This window comes from Callorhinus ursinus, unplaced genomic scaffold, assembly GCF_003265705.2.
Source record: "Callorhinus ursinus isolate GAN/ISIS: 27379988/994484 unplaced genomic scaffold, GSC_fseal_2.0 scaffold29, whole genome shotgun sequence".
NCBI classification, from domain to species: domain Eukaryota; kingdom Metazoa; phylum Chordata; class Mammalia; order Carnivora; family Otariidae; genus Callorhinus; species Callorhinus ursinus.
In genome coordinates, this window is record NW_027397091.1 from 17,301,655 (window position 1) to 17,326,203 (window position 24,549).

Here is a 24,549-nt window from a genome sequence, read left to right on the forward strand (position 1 = left end):
CATGGAGCACTGGGTGTTATGAACAAACAATGAATCATGGAACACTACACCAAAACAAATTATGTAATATATGGTGATTAACATAACAATAAAAAAAAGATATGCTCCACCCTACTTCATCCCATATTCTTATATTTGTCTCAAATTTTTCGTATTAGACATCCTCTTCAAATGGCTGGGGATCCTTGGCTATCTGTTCATATTTAAGAATGGTCCACAAAGAGCTGAATGGAAGTGTAGTGCACAGGTATGATCTTTGTTGAGTTTCACCATGTTCTCAGAGAACCTCAGACATACATATCTTTAGGGTTTTAGGTTCTTTTTTTAGAACTCAAATTCTAGGAAAAAGATTCTCCACTGCTCAGAGTATGCAAAATCTTATTTAGTTCCAAGATAGCACCTCTACACTCAGCTCAGTATTGGTGACTCCAGGCCAGAAACCTAATTTATTTGCTCTTCCTTCTGGGATTAAGTTCTAACAATCTTTTTTTTTTTCAAATTGAGGGTTTTTTTTATGTTGTGTTAATCATCATTAGTTTTTGATGTAGTGTTCCATGATTCATTGTTTGCATATAACACCCAGTGCTCCACGCAGAATGTGCCCTCTTTAATACCCATCACCAGGCTAACCCATCCCCCCACCCTCTCTTAAACAGACTTACAGTCTTCCTGGTTTTACCTCCTGCTTCTATAGCTACCTCTTACGGGCAATTTTCTAAGCCTTTTAGGGAACCTGCAGTAACTATAGTCAGGTTGCTTCTTGGCTTTCCCTTGTACTGACACAGGATTTGGTGTTCTCAGGTCTGCCGATGCCTGGGTCATGTCTCGTCACTACTGTCTTTTTTCCTGCCATCCTTGTCCTTGTGGATTTATGTCTAACTTAATATTAGACAAATGTCTAATTTAACATCCCCTATTGCTAACACCTTATGTAAGTATGGTACATCTACTATGATTAATGAACCAATGTTGAAACATTGTTATGTAAAGTCCATACTTCATTTAGATCTCTTTAGTTTTTAACCTATTATCTTTTTTTTTTCCTGTTCCAGGAGTCCATCCAGGATACATTATATTTAATTTCATGTTTCCTTCACCTCCTCTTGGCTGTGTCCTTGTTTTTGATGACCTTAATTGTTTTGAGGAGAACTGATCAGGTATTTCATAGAATGTTGTTCAATTGGGATTTGTCCTCTGTCTTTCTCATGATAGGTTTTTTTTCATATTATTCTTCTTTGATTTCGCATTTCTGAAGTGAACTTCTCTTAGCTCTGATGTATGTATGATGTTTTCCCAATATTCTTGGACTTCATTTGCTAATACTTTAGTTTATTTGTTGATATGTTTTTTAAATTTAATTTAATTTTATTATGTTAGTCACCACACATCATTAGTTTTTGATGTAGTGATCATGATTCATTGTTTACATATAACACCCAGTGCTCCATGCAGTATGTGCCCTCCTTAATACCCATCACTGGGCTAACCCATCCCCCCACCCCCCTCCCCTCTAACACCCTCAGTTTGTTTCTCAGAGTCCATAGTCTCTCATGGTTCATCTCTCCCTCCGATCCCCCCCTTCACTTTCCCTTCCTTCTCCTAATGTCCTCCATGTTATTCCTTATGTTCCACAAATAAGTGAAACCATATGATAATTGACTTTCTCTGCTTGACTTATTCACTTAGCAAAATCTCCTCCAGTCCCATCCATGTTGATATAAAGTTGGGTATTCATCCTTTCTGATGGCTGAGTCATATTCCATTGTATATATGGACCACATCTTCTTTATCCATTCATCTGTTAAAGGGCATCTCGGCTCTTTCCACAGTTTGGCTATTGCAGACACTGCTGCTATGAACATTGGGGTGCATATGGCCCTTCTTTTCACTACACCTGTGTCTTTGGGGTAAATACCCAGTAGTGGAATTGCTGGATCATAGGGTAGCTCTATTTTTAATTCTTTGAGGTACCTCCACACTGTTTTCCAAAGTGGCTGTACCAACTTACATTCCCACCAACAGTGTAAGAGGGCTCCCCTTTCTCCACATCCTCACCAACATTTGTTGTTTCTTGCCTTGTCAATTTTTGCCATTCTAACTGGTGTAAGGTGGTATCTCAATGTGGTTTTGATTTGAATTTCCCTGATGGCTAAGGATGATGAACATTTTTTTCATATGTCTGTTAGCCATTTGTGTGTCTTCTTTGGAGAAGTGTCTGTTCTTCTGCCCATTTTTTGACTTGATTATTTGTTTTTTGGGTGTTGAGTTTGAGAAGTTCTTTATACATCTTGGATACCAGCCCTTTATCTGTAGTGTCATTTGCAAATATCTTCTCCCATTCTGTGGGTTGCCTCTTTGTTTTGTTGACTGTTTCCTTTGCAGTGCAGAAGCCTTTTATCTTGATCAAGTCCCAAAAGTTCATTTTTGCTTTTGTTTCACTACTCTTTGGAGATGTATCTTGAAAGAAGTTGCTGTGGCTGATGTCAAAGAGGTTACTGCCTATGTTCTCCTCTAGGATTTTGATGGATTCCTGTCTCACATTGAGGTCTTTAATCTATTTTGAGTTTATCTTTGTGTATGGTGTTAGAGAATGGTCGAGTTTCATTCTTCTGCATGTGGCTGTTCAATTTTCCCAGCACCATTTATTGAAGAGGCTGTTTTTTTTCCATTGCATATTTGTTCCTGCTTTGTTGAAGATTATTTGACCATAGAGTTGAGGGTCCATATCTGGGCTGTCTATTCTGTTCCATTGGTCTATATGTCTGTTTTTGTGCCAGTACCATGCTGTCTTGGTGATCACTGCTTTGTAATATAGCTTGAAATCAGGCAACATGATGCCTCCAGCTTTGTTTTTCTTTTTCAACATTTCCTTGGCGATTCGGGGTCTTTTCTGATTTCATACAAATTTTAGGATGGTTTGTTCCAGTACTTTGAAAAATGTCATTGGAATTTTGATCGGGATGGCATTGAAGGTATAGATTGCTCTGGGTAGCACAGACATTTTAACAATGTTTATTCTTCCAATCCATGAGCATGAATGTTTTTCCATCTTTTTGTGTCTTCTTCAATTTCTTTCATGAGTGTTCTGTAGTTCCTAGAGTATAGATCCTTCACCTCTTTGGTTAGGTTTATTCTGAGGTATCTTATGGTTTTTGGTGCTATTGTAAATGGAATTGTTTCTCTAATTTCTCTTTCTACAGTTGCATTGTTAGCGTATAAGAAAGCAACTGATTTCTGTGCATTGATTTTGTATCCTGCCACATTACTGAATTGCTGTATGAGTTCTAGTAATTTGGGGGTGGAGTCTTTTGGGTTTTCCACATAAAGTATCATGTCATCTGCGAAAAGAGAGAGTTTGACTTCTTCTTTGCCAATTTGAATACCTTTTATTTCTTTTTGTTGTCTGATTGCTGTTGCTAGGACTTCTAGTACTATGTTGAACAATAGTGGCAAGAGTGGGCATCCTTGACATGTGAGATGGACTCTTTTTCCTTTTTCAATACTGACCTTGTCTGATTTTATTGTCAAGGTATCACAAGGTAAATAACAGAATTTAGGGAGCTTTCTTTCTAATCTCTGGAACAGGAGAAGATAGCTTCTCTTCTATTTGAAGCTTCAGTAAAACAGGGAATTGTCCTTTATTTTTATAAATCTATTCAAATTAACCTACTATATTGTTTTTTAAAACTTATATTGTTTATAGCTCTGTTCCCTTTTCACCCTCATTAATTTTTCCTTGATTAATTGTGCCTATTTGTCTATTTTATTCTTTTAAAGAGTGGTTTTTGATTGTCTTTGCTTTCTAGTGTATATGTGCATGCTCTTAGCTTTATTAGTTCCTTTTTTATTAATTTCTATATGTTATTATGCTGCCATTCTTTTCCTAATTTTTTGAATAGGACACACAGATCAATAATTTTCTCTTCTCATATACACACCTAAGGCCATTTTTTCCCCCTCCATATAAGTCTTCAGCTACAATCTAGGGATTTTGATATGTAGCCTCCACTGTAGTTCAGTTTGAAATATTTTCTAATTCACAGTTTAATTTCTTTTTGGACTTAATTTATTTGAAGTGCAGTTTTTAGTTTCTTAATGCATTTTTCTTTTATCTTTTTGTTCTTAATTTATTTCATCATATTCACAGGATGTGGTATAGTTTCAAAGCATGGACGTATTGAGACTTAATGAACTAATTGGTCAATTTCTGTAAATGTTCCATGTGCTTTTAAAAATCACATGTATTTTTAATTTATTTCAAAGTTTTTTATATATACCCATTCAATCAGTATTAATTATATCATGTACTTCTTCTCTATTCCAATGTTTTTTCTGCTTAACTCATCAATTAATGAGAACTCATTAAAATTTCCTACTACGATTATGGTTTTATCAGTAGTTCCTTGTAATTCTGTCCAATTTTGCTTCATATATCTGGAGGCTATGAATTTCATATAAATTCAGAATTACTGCTCTAATAAGTCATTTCTGCTTTAAAGTTTATGTGACTGACATACATATAGTTAGCAGTCTGTCTTTCTTCCTAGCTACCCATGTATTTATTTACTTACTTAGGATCTTCCTGTACATCATGTCAGGGTTACCTCTTGTAAACATCATATGGCTGGGTTTTATTTCTTCAGTCTAACCCAAGAGCTTCCGATTTTAACTGCAAGTTTACATGGTTTGTATTTATTATAGTTGCTGACTTATTTGATTTCATTTCTAACATCTTACTTTCAGCTTCCTATTTAAGTCACCTTGTTTTGCTTCTCTCTCTCTTTTTAAGTTTGTTTATTTAAACAATCTCTACCCAATATGGGGCTCGAACTCACAACCCCAAGATCAAGAGTCAGCATGTTCTTCCAACTGAGCCAGCTAGGCACCCTGCTTTGCTTCTCCTTTGAACCTTTGGAGGGAGTTTAAAGAGTTGTGTCTCACCTTCATCACTAATCTCCTTTCTCTACTGTCTTGCAATATACATTCTGAATGTAATCATTCCCAAAGTTCTGTTCCTCACCCCACACAAGTGGAGACAGACTGATTTCTAGGCAATTATCAACACCCATTTGAGTGTCATTTAAGTATATAAGTTGGTCAAAGAAATAGAAGCACAATTTATGGATGTGAGGAACTCAAGGAGCCAACAAGCAGCAAGGAGTTAACCTGACAAGGAGCCAGGGCAGATCCAAGAACAGTTCTGTATCCTTCAACACTGTACCCACAACAGTTGCTGATAGCTTATTATATTAGTTATGGAAAGATTCCAAGACACTGAACAAAGGATTTAATAAGGATGGCACATAGTGTCATGGAAAGGCCTTCCAGAACACAGAAGCACTGTTCCTTCTTAGAGGAAAACCCATCTTTATTTCCCACAGTGCTATCATATAATCAGTTGAGGAGACACAATACAATGTGCAGATATAATCCAAGCTGGAATTCCTATATACTGTGCCTGAAAGACAGGAGGTAGAGACAGCAAAAGCCTAATTATGGGCCTTCTAGGTTCCTGACTTCTATAAAGCCTCAGAAAAGAGACCCCCTCCTAATGTTTAATCAGTAAAATAAGTGCATCTGTCAGTCTGAGAAGTTATGCTGAAGCCTTAATGAATGCTTATAAATCAACATAAGCCCCCAAGTGAACAAATAGCATAATATGGCATTTATTTTTCTCAGAAAGAATGTCATCATGTCTTTAATCTCTTGAGGGGTAAAAAAAAAAAAAAAAAAAGGTAAGGGGATTAGATGATTTACAGCTTTGTTTCATCCCTTACTACCACCCAAAATGCAGCCATCCAAAGAGAGATCAGTCCCCAGCATTCCAATCACACTGAACTCTGGCTGAGTAACACTCCAAGTAAATGTAGGCCAGGTACCTCATCACCTGTATGTCCCTGCTACCTGCCAACTAATACTGTCTCAGTTATGAAAGAATCCCATGTAGAAAGTCTGTTTTAATACTGCCTTGCTCTCAGAAAAATTTATACCTCAATGATAAAATCCTAGGAAACATCCTTCACCACATTATCGAAATGTGTTGAGTCCTTTAGAAGTATTTGAAGTGACTGCATGCTCAATATTACTGTGAAATTTTTTAAAATGAATTGAAATGTTTTTGCCCAAAATTATTCCACTCATGGCATAAGTAACAGAACAGATGCTGACATTTTACATGTAGATGGTTCCTCAGTGAAGCAGCACTTAATTAAAAATGGGGATTTGAGAGATTTCAGAAAATTTCATGTTCACCCTAAAAATACCAAGTATTTATTTTCTTTTTTATGAACAAGCTAGCATGCTAGTCTAGTATTGTTCTGTTTCATTATTATTAAATGCTAAAGAGCCATTTAAAAATTTTATTAATGTGGAAATTCTCACAAACAAAATCATATCATCTTTCTCCAAACACACATGATTTTAGCAGAGAAATCTAAAGTATAGAACTTTGCAAATATGCAAAGGATTTTAGCTATGAAATATCCTGGTAATTGGTAAAACAGGCCCTTAGAGACCACATGGAGATTTCACATGGCTGCAGTTTTATATAGTCTTGGTAGAATGTTGAAGAAACATAGCTGGCACTTTGCAGATGAATTTCCCTTTCAATTTGAAAACTAAACAAAAGGCACAAACCCAAAGGCTCGACTGAAACACCTTCATTCTGGGACCAGAAAAATCAGGCCTGGATTTTGATGATCAAAAGTGGAGAAGTAGCTGGTTGGTGTTCTGTTGACCACCATTACAGCCTGACTCTCCTCTTCTTCCTCATCTGCTTTCCAGACATTGTTCATTTAAAAGATTTTAGAAGGTGAGCAACCAGTCCCCTGGTAGTCTATCACTGTTATTTTTCTTTATAATATTTCATGACTTCAAAGTAGATCAAAGCCTAATGAAAATGCCAAAAGTGTGCACAATGGCAGAGAATGCTCACAAACCTTGTTCCTGCAAGAACAGTTTTGGTGGCAGGTAACAGTGAATGCAATTCACATGCACAGCTATAATTAAAAGCATAAGTGGTAAAAAGATTTTTTATAACATTTGGAGGCAGGACTGTGATAAATACATTAAATGAAAGAGATTTTGAAACTGCATCTTACATACTTTTTATTCTTAAAAAAGGTTAAAATTTAATTTCTGTTTTTAACTAAATAACACAGTAGCCTGCAACTTAAAGCTTATTCAGTTATTGATTCAAGTATTTATTGAATGTTCTCTCCTGCTATGCACCATTCTAGGAGTCAAGAATCTGCTGTGACCACAACTGACAACCCCTCACTCCTAAAGCTTATATTCCAGTGGGGTAATACCAAAGAGCCTCCTTCAAATCAACTAAATATGTTTGATATAATATCTTACTGAGTCTTATCTTAAAATGTATCACTGACCTGATAGGAACCTGGAAAGGAAAGAGCACCAAAGCTGGCTTGTACCCTTTGGAGTTCTGTAAACCTTTGGAATTCTTAAAGTTTTTCTGATAATGAAAAAATCTTAAGTATGCTAAAGTTGAATTAATGATTGATATTTTTCTCACTGATATTGATAATGATTGATGGCTTTTTTTTTTATCTTAAGAAAATCTTCCCTAACTCAAGGTCTTAGACATGTTTTTAGAAAATGTTTTCTTCTAAAAGTTTTAAAATCTTTTCACATTTCAGTATTCTATCCATCTGTGAGCATGGTGTGAGGTAGGGATTCTATTTCGTTTTTCTCCGTATGGCTAAATACTTGTCCACAGGTATTTGTTGAACAATATATTCTTTTCTTGTCAGATCTGGAATGCCAAGTCTTTCATATATCACAATTCCATGCCTGTGTGGATTCAATATGTATTTTATATTCCATTCCATTAGTCTTAGTTGACTATCCCTGTGATTAAAGCTTTCTTTAAAAAACTCTATAACACTTATCTACTGCTTGTGGCTATCAGGATAAATGTCTTCTGTCTTCTTGGTAAGCTCTTAAGTCAGACATGGCTATTACTTATTCATCTTTTTATTTCTTATAGTATAAATATCAGTATTTCTAGGTTGTAAATTATTTGCTAAATAAGAGATGAGGTCAATAGCAATACTGCTTCCCAGCTATAAAGTCATAAATATTTCCCTCCAAAATCATTACCTCAACAGAACAAAATTTATGTATGTATAAGCTATATTTTATTATTTTCTGTATTCTTGATGCTCTGCCATCTAGGGTTTTCCTGACCAGGAAGAGACTGCCCCTCCCAGGGTTAGTTAACTCCTGGAGATAGCAAACAGTTCATGCGTCTTTCATACGTAAATCCACCAATCCAACACTCACACTTCCCAACTACCTCCTTTATCTAGCTCCTACACATCAAAGCCTAAGCACCCCAGGATCAGGAACCAGACAACCAGTCAATGTTCCCAAATCAGTTGAATTTATTCAAACTAGCCAATCCTAAATGTGCTTCGCCAGCCTTGCCTTGAAAAGACAATAAAGGCTGTTGTCCATGTTTCCTTCTCTCTCCCCTCTCCTGATCAATCCTGATGCTTCCCCATGTGTCTCCCCGACCTTGCCCCAGCATGGCATACCATGGCCCTGTTTCTACGGACCTATGAGTATAAACTTGTTCCTTCACAACAATTATTTCCATGTCTTCATGTCTTGCCATACTTGATTAAAATAAATCCCCATTTTGAAATGAAGAAAAATAAATTTAGCTGTTATTTTCAGGAAACATGTAATAATGTAAACAAGAAAACAAATATAAAACTATTAGCTTTGCCAGTGATGAAGGAATTCAAGATTTTAGAAGCAGTTTATTATCCTAAATATTTGATAACTGGTAGGATTATTTAATAAGAAAGAAGGATACACTCAAATTGTTTGATCATTCTCTTTGCATGTCCTAAAGATCAGGCTAACATGAGTTTTATTTTGTACATTTATGAAGAAATTGTTCTCTTAAGAACAGAAAGTTAAATTCAGAACTGTGATAATCCTTAAACCTTATCATATTACAGTTTGTCCTTTTCACAGATGACAAGATGAACTATTGAACTGAGTGTACTGAGTCTCTATATTAGTATTTCAAAGAAGAACAAAGTATTTGGAGGAGTTAATCACAACACAGAGTGCATCATATAAAATTACCTCACAGAAGTTTATTAAATTGACCTGTCCCATGCATACTCTGAAATGGGATCAAAACTAATCTTTCCAAAGGCCATACAAAAGAAGTAGGTACCCAATTTTCTTTCTTTTCAATAAAAATAATTAAAACTAGTTCTTGTTTAAGTAAATTCAACTTACTGAAAATTCACTACTGCCTTTGACAGTACTATGATGATAATTTCCCTTGGATAATCTGTATACTGGACCCAAAGAAGCCATTTATTTCATAAATATATAAATAATTCTCAAATAGTTTAAGGGGGTTGCAGTTGTAATTTGAACAACAATGCAGTAGAAAGGAGTAGACATAGCGCTGCACTGGAGTCAAAACACTCTGGAAGCCAGTTCCAACTCTGGCAATTACTTTCTAGACAGACAATATGATTTCTCTGTGTCCCAGTTTCTCCATTTCTAAAGCAACATTTATAAGACTTGGCCTGCTTACCATGCAGAATCAGAGAGGATGCCTCAAAATTCTTTGTAAACTGTTAAATCCCTTACAAATTTACAGTATTATTATTTAAAATTATTACATATATCTATATATCGTTATATGTAAAACATTTTAACTCGTTTTTAAAAGAATCAAAAATTCGAGAAGCACGAATTGCTATCCAGTAATTTATAAAACTAAGCACACAATTTTGCCAATCATTTTCTCATTGACTCTGCAAAGCTTCTACCATTGGCAGCTTTGAATGCATAAACCAAAGATTTTCACTGTCTTTTAAGGACAGCACTGAAATATTATAAGGCAATGCATTATTCCCTTATGGCTAAATGGTTTGTTTTTCTTCGTTCATGAATCTATTCTATTATTAAAATACCACACATTAAATACACATTAAGATCATACTTCTTGATCTTATCTATCTCATAGATAAACGATTTTATTCAACATCATTTTTCTATGTAAATTTTATGAAGTTTTGATGTTACTCCATCAGCAATTTCCAAGAACATTAGAGACTACTTAGTTAAATTTTATAAAATAATTATAATGAAAACAAAAGTTTCCTTGGTTAAAAAAAACTAAGGCAAAATTTTAGCCTTTATTTATAATTTTAAAATGATTTTTAGCATTTTAATAACACTTTTTACTCAACTTGTGCTTTTTAGTTTGTTGTTGTTTTCCTAAAAGATATCTGCACATAAGTATGAATATGGTGGGCCAGGAAGGACTTGTGTGTGTATGTGTGTGTGTGCGTGTGTGCACACGCGCGCATGTGTATAGCTAAAACTGCAGAGTGCTTCCACATGCACTGTTCTGTGCACCTGGCTTATGTGTTTACATATTTATTCCTCCAACAACCTTATAATAGGGACTATTACTATCTACATTTTACAAAATTGACAGAGAGATTAACTTGCTCAAGGCCACCTAACAATTAGTTGGCAAAGCCTGGATGCAGATCTAGAAAGTTTGCCTCTGTAGTCCATTCATGAATCTTATAAAATATAATACTCAGGGGAGAAGAGTAGCAAAAAACACAGAATATGATATCATTTTTTAGAAATCTAAAATCTAAATGACATGATACATGGTTTCAGGATGCAGATATATGTGGTTACACTATAAAGAAATCAAGGGAATTATTATTGAATAAATTGGGGCACCTAGGACAACTGGATGAGGAAAGAAGGGAAGGGACTTGAGAAGGACCTACAGAGAACTTCACTGGTGTGGGAGCCATTCTATTTCTTAGGTTGGGTAGCAGGCTCACACATGATCATTTTATTACTATGGCCCATAACTTCCATATAGATCACAACTTACCTTGTATGTGTCAAAAGTTTTATTGTAAAAATTAAAGAAAATATTAATCAGTAAGCTATTTAGACTCTCTGACTCATTCTGGATTTGTGATACATGTGAGTTGGATAAATCACTCTTCTCTGTTTCCAGAGTCAAGCAAATTTGGTCAGGGATGGCAAAGGCTTGGCATGAGTATCATCACTCGCTCCCATGGTGGACAGTGGTCATCAGCATGGCCTGCTTCCTCCTGTGTCTGACCATTGTTTTAGGATCTTTTCCACACTGGACTTGGAGAATTCATGACTGATTATGTACATGTGGTGGGGGCTGCCACACCAATTTGGCTGGAGGTAGCACCCCATCATCATTGTGCTAAAGGATTCCTAGAATTCTTACAACTGGGAAACTCTGGGATTCCCAACTGGTCACACTGGTGCCTCTTTTTCAAAGATGCAGTTACCTGTTAAGTTCGAAGCATCGGTGGGACTCAGTTGTAACCAATGGCGGGCATCGGAGTCAGTCACAGCATCTGTGGGAGTGTTCAGTTCTGGGTCTTCCTCACAGGTTAGCCATGGGCTCATGGACAGCTCTGCCTCATTGTTATAGCCCAGAGCTGTGTCACTGCTCATACCTTCACCTGGCACAATGGAAGAACCGAAGTCTGAGATAACAAATAGCTGCAAATCAGAATGTTCCCAATCACCAACACGTGAGTAACTAAACAGCTGATACAGCAGGAATCGTTCAGGGGCTGGGGGCTCAAAAGCTGATGTTGTGGCGATCTTGGTCAACAAAACAAAGCTCCTAGGTGCAGGGCATTAATGGTCATTATGAGCTCCCCTACGTATCACCAAGTAACAATCTTTTCAAGGGAGTCTTCAATATCCCATATCCCCAAAAGATTACATCAAGTCGTTCAGCTTTCTACTGCAACCTACTCAACTACGAAAGGGCACAGGTGGAAGAAGAAGATGGGAATTCCTTTCACCACAAATGCAAGTTTATTCTACCAGCTACAAGAGCCTAAGGATGCTTTTTACCTTGAGTTCGATGTTTAGACCTAAACCCAGTGTGAATCACCCAGGCTCATTGGGGGATGAGATGTCCAACTGCAAAAGATTTTCTCCAAAAGAAATTCTCCCCTTTAAACACTAAAAAGTTCTAATTTGTCATAATACAATGATGCTTTCAAAGGCTATTAAGCCTTATAGAGTTATTTAGTCTGACACAAAACAGACCTAGACAGTCTGGTCCTCCAAGTCTTCTGTCTACTTCCTAACAGTTTTATGTGTCTACCCTTCCTGTCTGCTCTTTGCATTCACTGTTGATAGTCCCTCAGCCTTGCTGCTTCTAATCTGCTGTCCTCTCTTCACGTGCCAAGAGCTGCAAGTTGTCCCAGCCACCAGATAAACTGAAAGTTGCCCCAGTAACCAACGTGTCAGGTCCCTACCTTCATCTGCCACAGAACTCCAAGCCAACAGGGTCTGAAGCCTAAGAGGAGCTCCTCTGCCTCTACCAGAAGCACCCTAGATCTGCAGGAGTTGTTTACTACGCTTCTGAGAAGGGGGCAGCCAAGCAGCTGACTTTAGGGAAGCAGATTATTAGGGCCAGTCCACATACAGTATATAATATGTCTAAGGATTTGAATCAAATTTCATTTTTTAAATACTTATACCATTGACTTCAATGCACTTCCGAAGCATTTTGCTCCTAGCCTGTGGGAACTTTCTGGGGAAGATGACTTTTCCTTCTGGGTCTGTTTGCTCACCCAGCCATTGGCCTTGCTTGTGCCTCTCACCTGGAGAAAGGCCCAGGGTGGAATGACAGGCCTCTATGGCACACATAATGGACTGGATCTGTTTTACTGTACGTGTACCATCCATCAATCCTGGGATTCCAGAAATAAAAATGTCCCAATTCACAACCATGTCTCTTCAAAGGATAAGGTATCATACAAATCAGAAAGTAGAAGAAAACAAAATAGATCGACTCTGAAGTTGGATGAACAGAGACTGCATTTCCTGGAACTTACTCTTCTGTGTTTCCTTACATTTTCCTTGTGTCTGCTGCAAATCATCTTTTAAATCCAATTCAGCAGGGCTGCTGCTTCTTCGAACTAAGATCTTCAGACAAAAAGAAATAATGCATTTGTGACAGGAAAGTTCTAATTTTTATAAGACTGTTAAGTTTCTAGTTCACATTTCTAAAGAAAAACAAACAATAATAGCAACAAAAAAATTGAATGATGTTTTCCATTTGAAGGATATGTGTTCACAAATTACTATAATTGAATTACAAATTACTCAAGATCTGAAATTTTTGGCTTCTCCTTTGTCAAGTGACATCCAATTAAACTGATCTACTGAGAAGGGATGCCAGTTTCTATGGAAATAATTTATTTTAAAGTTTTATTTGTACCTCTGCTTGAGCACACATACATAGTGAAACCAATTCTGCAGAAGGCCTGAGCTGCCCAGGAATGGTGAGGGTGCTGGCAGGGAAGGTGTAAACTCCACCCAGACATCTAAAGGTCGCTCAGTGCCTCCTTGTTAAATGTGCAACAGAATTTCTGAGCACCACTCCACACTAAACCTTGTGCTAAATAGAGAGGACTAAAACATTTGGAGGCAATCTGTATTCTCTAAAATTTATAACTTGCTTGGAGAGACAAAACATACACATTACACAAAATGATTACAGGGTACATAAGCAAAATATGCAAGTAAACTCTCTCTAAAAGGTATGCAGAATAAAGTGTTACCTTAATTGGCTCACAGTTACAGGAGAGCTGTTCAAGAAGGCAACAGACATGAAGTGGTAGAGAGAAGGCAGGTGGGGATTCAAGGCAGGAAGCACTGAGTAGTAATCAGCAAGTTCTATGTGCAGGAAAAGAAGCTGATTATATAGCAGGCCATGCAAGGCAGTCAGGTGAAGAAGGAAAATGTTAAGAAGAAAATGCAGACCACCTTCTAAAAGAGGTAGCTGCCAACTGGCCTTCAACATCAGGCTTACAAATTTCAACCCAATATTGACAAAACGAGCAACTCTATGTTCCAGACAATAGTTTACTGTGATTAAAAATATAACTAGAAAGATAAGTCTAATAGTTATTTGTGGGATAGATTAATATTAAGAAGAAAATTGCTATGGAACTGTTATAGTGATTAAGGAATGAGAGGATAAGGCTTTTGACAGTGGAAAAGGAGAAGAAAAGACAAATAAGAAAATGCTGTAGAATGACAGACAAGAGCTTATATGAGAGCTGTATATGAAAGCGGAGGAAAATTAAATCACAAAAGGATATGAATCTAGGGGACCATGAGAACAATGGTAATGAAGGAAGGAAGGATGGGAAGAAGGAAAGAAGGAAGCATAAGAACAAAGGAACTTGAGAAGATTTCTGATATTTTAATTTTCGTCTTTGGGCTAAATATCCAAAACAATATAATGTAAGTGGGCACCATAACTCCAGGACTAATGAGATAGAGGAGAAAGTCAGGAATGAAGATGTAATATTTAAGGTCCTCCATGGAAAAGTGCATAAAAAACCTGGGATCCAATGAGCAAACTAAAGGGAAGACTACTAAACAAGCAAACAAATGAAAAGGAGGGGCTGAGATGTATAATTAAAAGACAGAATAATTATGAAGCTAAAACACAGAAGTAGGTCATGGATTAAATATTCAGAAGACTAACACCACATGAAAAAATATTACCCAGCCTTAAAGAAGGATGATATATACCTAATGTGATAATGGAAATATACCCAGGATCTTTTCTTAACTAAAAAGCAGAATGCGGGCACTTCTGCTTCTGACTACATGAGAGATGGAATTTCCTCCAGCTACAGAACTAGATTTTACATCAAAATTTTAAGCTCCCAGGAAGTAGAATAAACCTCTCCGTGATCCACAATCTCCGCCCCCCCCCCAAAGTGAGCAGAAACCAAAGCAGTGAAACAGGGCTGCCATAAGGGTAAATCTAATATTACCACTGCCAGTGGCAAAAGGACCAAGAGTCCAGGATTAAAGAAGCACTCCTTGGTTCCTGGAAGAAACAAATGCACACGTTCTGGTGAAACTCCATCACTTCAGACATTCAGGTTTTCTGTAGATTAAGACCCATCAGCTAGGAACTCAAAATCAAAGATCACCCAACACCCAAGGAAATAAATCATCATGTACAAGAGTCTCAGAAACAGTAAATATCAGACTTAGACCCCATCCCCACCCCTAAGGATTTCAGATAATCAGAAAAAGAATTTAGAATTGTAATTTGTGGCTATTTTAAAGGAATAAAAGATGGGAATCACAAAAGTGAACAAGAAATTATTAGAAATTACAAGAAATGCTTGAAAAGAATTAACCAGAAGCAAAAGTCATAATTGTTGAACTAAAAAACTCAGTGGAAGTATTAAATAGCCAACTCCATATTCAGTAAAGACAGAACTATCGAAGTGAATGAAAGACAGATCTGATGAATTACTCAGAATATAGAAGATGGCCAAGAAGAGTGGAAAATAAGAAAGGAGACAAGAACATGGAAGATAAAAATGAGGAAGTCTAGATGTATTTCTACTAAAAATTCTAGAAAAAAAAGAGCTGAAGAACAAAAAAGAGGCAATATTTGAAGAAATTATTATCAAGAATTTTCCAAAAACAATGGAAGAGCAAGCATTCACAGATGCATGGCATATAGGATATACAAAAAGGACAAATGTATAAACCAAAAGAAAATGCACCTAAATATAATGCAGGAAGACCAAAGGACAAGGACAAAGAACAACAACTAGATAGAATGGACAGAAGAACTCTCAATAGCAACAATGAAAGACAAAAAGATAGTAGAAAATTAGCTTTCAATAGAAAGTGGGAGGAAGGGAGAAAGAAACAGGGGAACTAGAGTAATTAAGATATTATACTACTGTCTGGAGAGACAAAGTAACCAATGAGTCAAGATAAGTATATATGAGAGAAAGGTGTCATTTCAGATCAATGAAGGAAAAATGAATTCAATAAATGGGACCCAGGACAAGTGGTGATCCATGTGGGGAAAAATAAAATAAAATTAGATCCTACCTCACTCCATAAACACGAATCAATTACAGATGGATGAAAGACCTAATGTGTAGAGCAAAACTGAAACACTTATATTCTTATGCTTGTAGAGTTGGCATTTTAAGAATTTCATAAAACCTAACTATAAAAATGATTAACAAAAATACCAAAATTAAGAACTTCTGTTCATCAACAGACACCCTTGAGAGAGTGAAAATATAAGCCACGTGCTGGAAAAAGATATTTGCCAGATATATAACCAAAATAGATCAGTCTTCAGACTGTATAAAGAATTAGTATAAATAAAAGAGAAAAAGACAAAAAAAAATCAATAGGAGAATGGCAAAGACATCACATGAAACACACATGGTCAATCAACATGTGGAAAGATTTTAAACTTTATTAGTCTGAGAAATGCAAAATAAAATGAGATCCCATTTTCACCCATCTGACTCATCAAAATTTTTAAATCTGACAATAGCAAGTATTGATGTGGATGAATGGGGACTCTTAACACATTGCTGACAGAAATATAAGTGGTGTAATCACTTTGAAAAACACACATTCTCTCGTAAAGAACATTCTTCTACTTTAGGTCTCATTAATTCCACTCCTAGTCACCATAAAGAAAATCTTAAACATGTAGATCTTGAAACATATACAAGAATGTACATAGCTGCATTTTTCATTAAAGAAAAAGTTGCAACAACCTTAATGTCCATCAACAAGAGTATGGAAAAATAAACTGTGGCTTATTCACAGTGGATTGTCATACAGCAGAGAAAAGAGGCTACATGCCACAATGTTGATAAATCTTAAAAATACATAACTGAGTAAACAAAGCAATAATATCCTTTAATAAAGTTTAAAAATAAGGAAAATTAAAGGATATAGTGTTTGGAAATACATACACATAGAGCGAAACTACAGAGCAAAGCAAGGACATGATAAACACAAAGCCAACATATTGCTGTTCTCTAAGGGGACAAGGAAAGAACCTATAGGTCAAAGCAACAGCACCGGAAAAATTCTAGTTCTGAAACTGGGCAGTGGGTATGTAGGTGTTTATTTGATTGTTGAAATATACATACACATATATACAGAATATACATACATAAACTGGTATATGCCCTTTCAAAAAACAAAGACAGAAAAACTTAACACTGGTTATCTTCTAGGCAGGGAGGACTAGGGAGCGGCCTTCTCTGTTTATTTTGCACCTTTCTGTGATGTTTGAGTTTTCCATTAATATATACTACATGTTACCTGCACACATGAGATATGGGTTACTTTTTAATGTTCTTCTTTATACTTTATATTTGGTTTAAAAAAACCCAATAAATGTTATTTTACATTTTCTAAAAAAGAAATCATAACTGATCTTTGCAAAAACTTACTTATCTAGCAACTCACGTCAGGTGGAGCATACTACCTAAAGCAGTTATCAGGAACAGGGAATCTGAATATGTTTGACAGGCAAGGATACCTGTTTAAAAATATTGAGTGCTACGTACAGACCAGAAGGTAAATTCCATTTTCATGATAATTTTTTTCTATTTTTGTAATGTGACTATAATTTTTTTTAATTTTTTATTGTTATGTTAATCACCATACATCATTAGTTTTTGATGTAGTGTTCCATGATTCATTGTTTGTGCATAACACCCAGTGCTCCACGCAGAACGTGCCCTCTTTAATACCCATCACCAGGCTAACCCATCCCCCCAACCCCCTCCCCTCTAGAAACCTCAGTTTGTTTTTCAGAGTCCATCGTCTCTCATGGTTCGTCTCCCCCTCCGACTTACTCCCCTTCATTCTTCCCCTCCTGCTATCTTCTTCTTCTTTTTTTTTTCTTAACATATATTGCATTATTTGTTTCAGAAGTACTGATCTGTGAATGTGACTATAATTTACACAAAAAGCAAGCAAGCCTTTAAGAGATCTCAATAACCAATCACCAACCGCCAATAACCCATCTAAAGGGAGAAACGTTTTAAAAGAAAGTATCGCTGCTACTAATAAATTTACATTGCCAATAATGTATATGCTTATTTTTAATAACAAACTGATACAGTTCAAAAATATCTTACTGTTATTCCTTCATGTTCTTTCTTCACATGTCCTTTATTTTCTTGAACAGGCTTGGACTCTGAAGAACTCAAAGTCTGTACATTTTCTACCTTTTGACCTAGAGATTTGGGGGAAAAATTTACAAAATAAAATTTCAGATGATAAAATTAGAAAAGGATTTTTATATATAAGTTATTAATCAAATTCAGATATTCTAAGATATGTAAAAACAGGAGTTATGGATCTGGCAAACTGGTAGCCTATGGGTCAAGTCTACTCTATAGAATTTTTGACCCACAGAGAGCTTTTAAGAGAGTGGATTGAATGCTATTCACTGTAGCCAACAGGTCCACTTAGCACATTAAGTTGGCACAAGGGAGGGCAACAAGAGCTCTCCTGGGGGCCTTCAGAAAGGGATCTCAGAGGAAAGCTACCTGAGTTGAACTGACAGGTGAACTGGTGAACTGACTAGGAAAATAGAGTGGTACGGTGGCTCAGTATTACTCAAGAATAAAGATTGGGGAGAAAGCAAAAATAACCAGTATCAGTAATAAAAAAGGGAATATCACCACACAGCCTATAAAATTTCAAATGATCATAAGAGGCCAATAAATTTGAAAAAAAAAATACATCAATGGAACAAACTCCTAGAAAAACACATCTTAATCTGAATCAAAATAGGAAAAGGGAAATCTTAATAGTCTTAAAATGATTTATAAATTTGAATGGTATTTTAAAATCTTCCTAGAAGAAAACTCCAGGCAACTGGTGGATTCTATCAAATATTTCAGGGGGGAAAACAATCACAACAGTCTTACACAAAACCTTTTGGAGAACAGAAAATCTTTCAGATAATACATCTCTCAAGTTATTTCTTAACTGTATTTTCTTATCTCAAGAAGATTTCTAAGAGGGAACACTTGCCTACTCTTTTGATGAGGCTATGAGATAACTTGTTGATAAAGAAGCTGGTTTATTTCTTACTTAACTGATGAAACTAGAACTAAATGATAAGCACGCTCACTGGCACCAGACACAACTAAAGCATGCGCTTTCCCTGAAAAACACGTCTTTCGCTGTTTACAGGTCTAGCCATCTGCCTCTGCTTTCCACGCCCTGTTGTTGCTGAAAGGTGTCGGAGACACCGTGTAGATGGATGTTATCACAAATTATTGTCTTCAACCTCAGCAGAGGCCACAAGTTGCTAATAAACTTTCTCACAAGTTTGGCCAGTTGTCCGAGCTGTCAACTTTTATGGCTCTCCTCACACAGCCCTTTCCCACATGCCCCTCCCCTGCCTCCCCTAACTTTGCTGCTCTCCCTGACCCTGTGGTGTACCATTCTCTGCTTCCCACCTATTGCAGCCCCTCCCTCCAGACTTCTCTCCAGTCCTCAAACAGGCTGCTCTTAAAAGAGGTACACCTAACTATATATAATTTACATAAATGTAGTAAAATAAACTGAAAATATTTCATTGCCAGAAGTCACATCCTTGCAATCAACTTAGAAAGAAGGTTCCCTTTAGGGTGAGAATAAATGCAGAATGCAATCTGGTGTGCAGCTCCTTCCCACCAGGATCTGCAGTCGTGTTAGGAAGTGCAGCTACTCCATACCCTGTGGAGAATCTGAGCATGGCGGCTCCATGACGTCAGGCGTGCTGCTACTCCGCATGATGTGTGGCTGCTCCGCCACCAGGCAGCCAGATTCGGCGGCAGGTGCATTTTCTGACTGCTGACATTCTTCCACTTCTGGGGGCATGAACACAAAACATGCAGAGATGTATTTCAAGATTTTTAAAAATAATTTCACCACTTGAACCAACCGATTCTAAAACTGTAGTTTTAGATACTCCCCCCACAAAAATTATACAGTAAGATAATCTGCATTTACATCATAAAGTTTTCTACACTTGTTAACAGTAATATTCCACTCCAAGAATACATTTTAAGTTCTGCAAAGCATTTTGTTTTTCAAAGTGAAGAAAAAAAAAGAGAAAAAGCTGCAGAAATGGTTGAGAACTATAAAAGTCACTTGGAATTCTAGGGACAGGCATGCCAAGGAATGAGAGAATGAGGTGATACACAGAATAGGTAATTTACATTTGAGGAGAGTAGCAAGTCACACACACACTCCTCTCTAGGAAATGGGAATTTCAACTCTATTATTCCTTTTAACAGATAAATGCACAACTTTCCAAAATAAAATACTGTAATTATTTAATAGCTTATACCACCAAATGTGAAGCTGAATTAATCACTAAAGTACAAAAATGATCCACTGGTATTTTTAGAGAATCAATACATAAATGCCATAAAGTAGAAAACCACAGATGAGTACTGACCACTGGACAGTATCAGCTAGCATTATTACGAACTATATTCTCCTAGAGGATGAGTTCTCTATTCTCTATGTGGCTCCAGAGAGGTCTCTCTAAAATTAAGATCTGCCTGCAATACTTCTCTCCTGCTGTGGTCCTCCATCACGGTACAGTCAAGCCCATGCTCCTCACAGTGAATACAGTGCTACCCCTGATCTCACCCCACAGATGTGACCCCCCCACAGGAGCTCTCACTCACTTTAGTCTCCAGCAATCCTAGCCCACCTGCACCAGCTGCTCTCTCCCTCTGGCTGCTCACTCCTCCATGCTAACCTCACACCTGTTCCTGCCTGCCTCCCTGCCTCCTGTGGGGATGCCCCTCCTACAGGACTTGCCATGTGGTCCTTCATAGGGACCCCACCAATGCAGCCCTCAGCAGACTCCACACTCATGCAGAGAGTCATGAAACTTTATGTCGATATAGCTAGAACATATTTTCCAAAAATTTTAATTAGCTGAAGTTTCACTCCTTCTAAAAAGAGACGATCAAAATTCAGCTTGTATTATCTTACCTGGCAGTGTTACCCACTTCCTCACCTGAAATGAGGCTTACTGCCCATGTGCCGCCCTCAGTCTAACCCTTTGCTCCCAAGATGAGCCAAAGCGCTGGCTCTCCCTAATCAAGAAGCTGTACGTGGAAGATTTTAAATGTAATACACCAGACTTCAACAAAAGGTTGCTGCTTTATTTTTACTACCCAAATAAAAATTCCACTTTAAAGTACACTTACACAAGTTAAGAGACTTCAAAACTATGAAATTTGTGTAATGCTTCACTTATAATTCAGAGTACCGGGCCACGGTCTAAATTTAGACACTCATGGGAAGCTGAACTCAGGGCATGAGCAAAGGAAGGCCAAGGTAGCAAGAACACACAGACCCATTAAAGCACGTCTTTTCCAGGCTGTCTTTGCCCTTCTCTTCTCTTGAATAGCCAAGAACTGTTCATTTTCCCGCAGGGAGATACAAGACATGTGTACATATCTGTGATCTCCCCACATGTCCCCCAGCACAGACTAGGCCCTTTTCACAGGTCTGCTTCTAGGCTCTTTGGCTTTAGACAACAGAAGCCAGAAGATACCATGGGACCAGTCCCTTCAGGCTGTCTTTATTCATTGTTTATTCTAATTATGCAAGACACTGAAACCTTCTGGGTAGTGTTTGTATTTGTTAATGAACTTACTTGTGTTTTCTAGTATCAGTAGAGGGAGCCCAAGAGCTTCCTAATTCTCTAAAAAATAACTGGCAAGTGCCAATTTTTATGGACAGTGGGAAGAGAGGGTTTTATTCACTTAAAATGATGCCAAAAACTGGTAGATGTTGGTTTCTGGGCTAGGAGCAGAAACAAATAAGAGCAAGGCCAACACTGGCAGCATCTTTTTAAAGATAAAGAACATCGCCATCTGGTGGGATACAGGACAGCCACAGCACTATGGCTTCCAAATTTGAGTGTCCCCACCGGTCCTCAACACAACAGACGGGTGAAGAGCCTGCCATCACCAGCTGGTGTGCCTTCCCAACAGACTGGCCTAATGCAGCTTTAAGGCTTTGTTTTTGTAAAACTGTTGGTAGGGACTTCTCAGATGGAGCTAGTCCAAGCCCGCAGAAATCATCAGAAGTGGTAAGGATTGGGCGCATCCGTGATGAGGGTGGGAAGGAAGAGGAGAATCACAATGGCAAACGGACTGTTAGGGCTGCAGTTAGGTGCTCTGAGCGACTCCTACAGGCGACTAGTAAGTGATACTGTGTGGAAAAATAAATTCTTATCTCACAATTAAAACTCAATTTCCTGATTTGCAAATGTACATTTCTTGGCTTTTTCTCACACTTTCTGCTAAGTATATACTCAATATATGTCCTGCATAATGAACAAATAAATACCAAAAACATTTTCTTGGTAGTTTTTTCTCTTTTTTTAAACAGTTCTTGAGCTCCCTCTGCTGGCTTTTTATTTGTTAAGAAAGCTCCTTGTTAAAGCTGCTCCCATTCCACAGTGTCGGCTGGAGCAGCTGCTTTTTCATAACAAATTATGGCCATTTTAACACTGATATACAAATATCAAGATACAGGATTATCTGATAATCAAAACAGAAATGAACAATCTAAGTTATATAAAAATTACAGTATACATTCTGGTAAATCTAATGAATTCCATTTTGAGTATCACACAATTTGTCTGAATCACTAGCTCAGGCTCACCAAATCATTCACTTTCTCTCAAGCATTGCTAACCCAATAACCCAAATTTTTTTTTTTTATTTTTTTTTTTAAAGATTTTATTTATTTATTTGAGAGAGAGAGAATGAGAGATAGAGAGCACAAGAGGGAAGAGGGTCAGAGGGAGAAGCAGACTCCCTGCCAAGCAGGGAGCCCAATATGGGACTCGATCCCGGGACTCCAGGATCATGACCTGAGCCGAAGGCAGTCGCTTAACCAACTGAGCCACCCAGGCGCCCCAATAACCCAAATTTTAAAAGTACTGACCTTCTAGCTTCTTGAGAGTGTAAGTTACACACAACACTACTACTAAATCATTGCTTTCTAACACCAGGAAAATGACCAAATTAGAATTACTTCATTTTTTTTCCCACTGAGAGAAAAATCTACATGATTAAATTAAGTGCACCAAGTCTTTAGAAACTTCTATTTATTCCAGACGTCTGACTACTTTTCAAAGCAATTTCACTCACTCTTTAATCTAAGCCTTCCTTAATTAATCTTACTAAATGAAGTGAGACTCATTCTTCAATTACTAAAATTCTGGGTTCCACTTACCCCTCATACAGGGTTGCAAAGGCAAAATTAATAGTATAATTTCCTTTTAAAGCATGGTACGTGATACTGACTTGACCCTATAAAAAGCATAAGAGATGTAAGTCAATTCAACATCTTGAGGTTTCTTACGAGGTCCAACTGTAAGCCGGCCCAACCCCAGACAACAAGCACTTCCTCATACTCAGGTACTACCTGCAAGCCTGAGAACCAGAGGTGGAAGCAGCTAAACGAGGCTTTCACTTAGGTACCACTGAGTCTTTTTTAGAAAGAGGGAAGATCATTGATCCTCTAATTACAAGTATAACAATGGCCCTAAAACAAAAATAAAATCTATCGTCTGCATGGCCTATAAATACTGATTGATAAATGTGCCAACATAAAAGCAGTTAAAATTGCAAAACAGCTGGAAAGAACTGTTCCCACAAAGGAGAAAGAGGAAAATCGCCCAAACTGCCAGTTCTACCTCCCACATGTTTATGTAGCTATTCATATAAATGGAATACAGGTGGTTATTGCTTTCCCAAAAGTCTGATGCCACCAAAGAGAGTCCTAAAGGGACTAGAATAAATATAATAATGGCTGAAGGTAAGTAATTCTCTATTGTTTATATTATTTAAAGCAATTTTGGCATGTTGTATAGTCATACAGACTAGAAACAAAACAAGATATGTTAACAAATGAAAACAAAATTAGCAATCATTTTTATAGTAAAGAACTTGTGGCCAGAAAGTCAACATTAATAGTATCTGCATACTATGGATAAGTGGATATAAATCTACCTATATCTATACTTAACCACAGGTGAGCAAGAGATGCCAACACACTAGGATTTAAATTGGAACACAAATTTAATACTCTAGTGTGCCAACCAGTGGAAATGTATACTCTAAGACAGGATTGATATGCACTGCTCTTGGCCTAGTCTCTTGATAGGACAATCCCAAAGGAAAATGGCATCACCTTAACAGTAAAGAACAAATGGCATCAGACTAAGGCGGAGCTCGTTACCGCAGTTGTCAGATGAAGCACAGGGAACAGCAGAATGTTCTCAATGTCACTATACTGCTCAGTCCCTTTACCCTTTGTTCTATAAAACCAGAAATAAGGACGGCAAGGGCAGGAAAATACTGACTCAGCATGTCCTGCTTCGTTTCACTCCAAATCAAGGTCTCCCGTAGTCAGCACTTGGGTCAGATAATTCTTCATGAGGGGGCTGTCCTGTGCAGCCGATGAGGCTGTTTAGCAGCATCCCACCAGACGCCCGCGGCGCTGCCTCAGCTGTGACATGTCTCTAGATACTGCCAAATGTTCCCTGGGGGGGAAAGTCATGCCCAGTTGAGAACCACTGTTCTAAACTGTATTTAACCTCTGTTG

General features: G+C 37.3%; 1 protein-coding gene across 5 annotated transcripts in view; it reads right to left on the reverse strand.

Moving 5' to 3' along the window:
• RALGAPA2 (Ral GTPase activating protein catalytic subunit alpha 2) overlaps positions 1-24,549 on the reverse strand; it is a 341,780-nt gene that overhangs the window by 174,770 nt on the left and 142,461 nt on the right. For 4 of the 5 annotated variants that reach the window (XM_025876863.2, XM_025876860.2, XM_025876858.2 and 1 more), the window contains 4 exons: positions 19,638-19,772; positions 18,045-18,142; positions 12,930-13,020; positions 11,358-11,534 (listed from right to left, as the gene is read on the reverse strand). In XM_025876863.2, coding sequence (XP_025732648.1) covers positions 11,358-11,534; positions 12,930-13,020; positions 18,045-18,142; positions 19,638-19,772 — 501 coding nt within the window. The remainder of the gene's footprint in view (positions 1-11,357; positions 11,535-12,929; positions 13,021-18,044; positions 18,143-19,637; positions 19,773-24,549) is intronic. The other variant, XM_025876859.2, reaches the window with a different exon arrangement.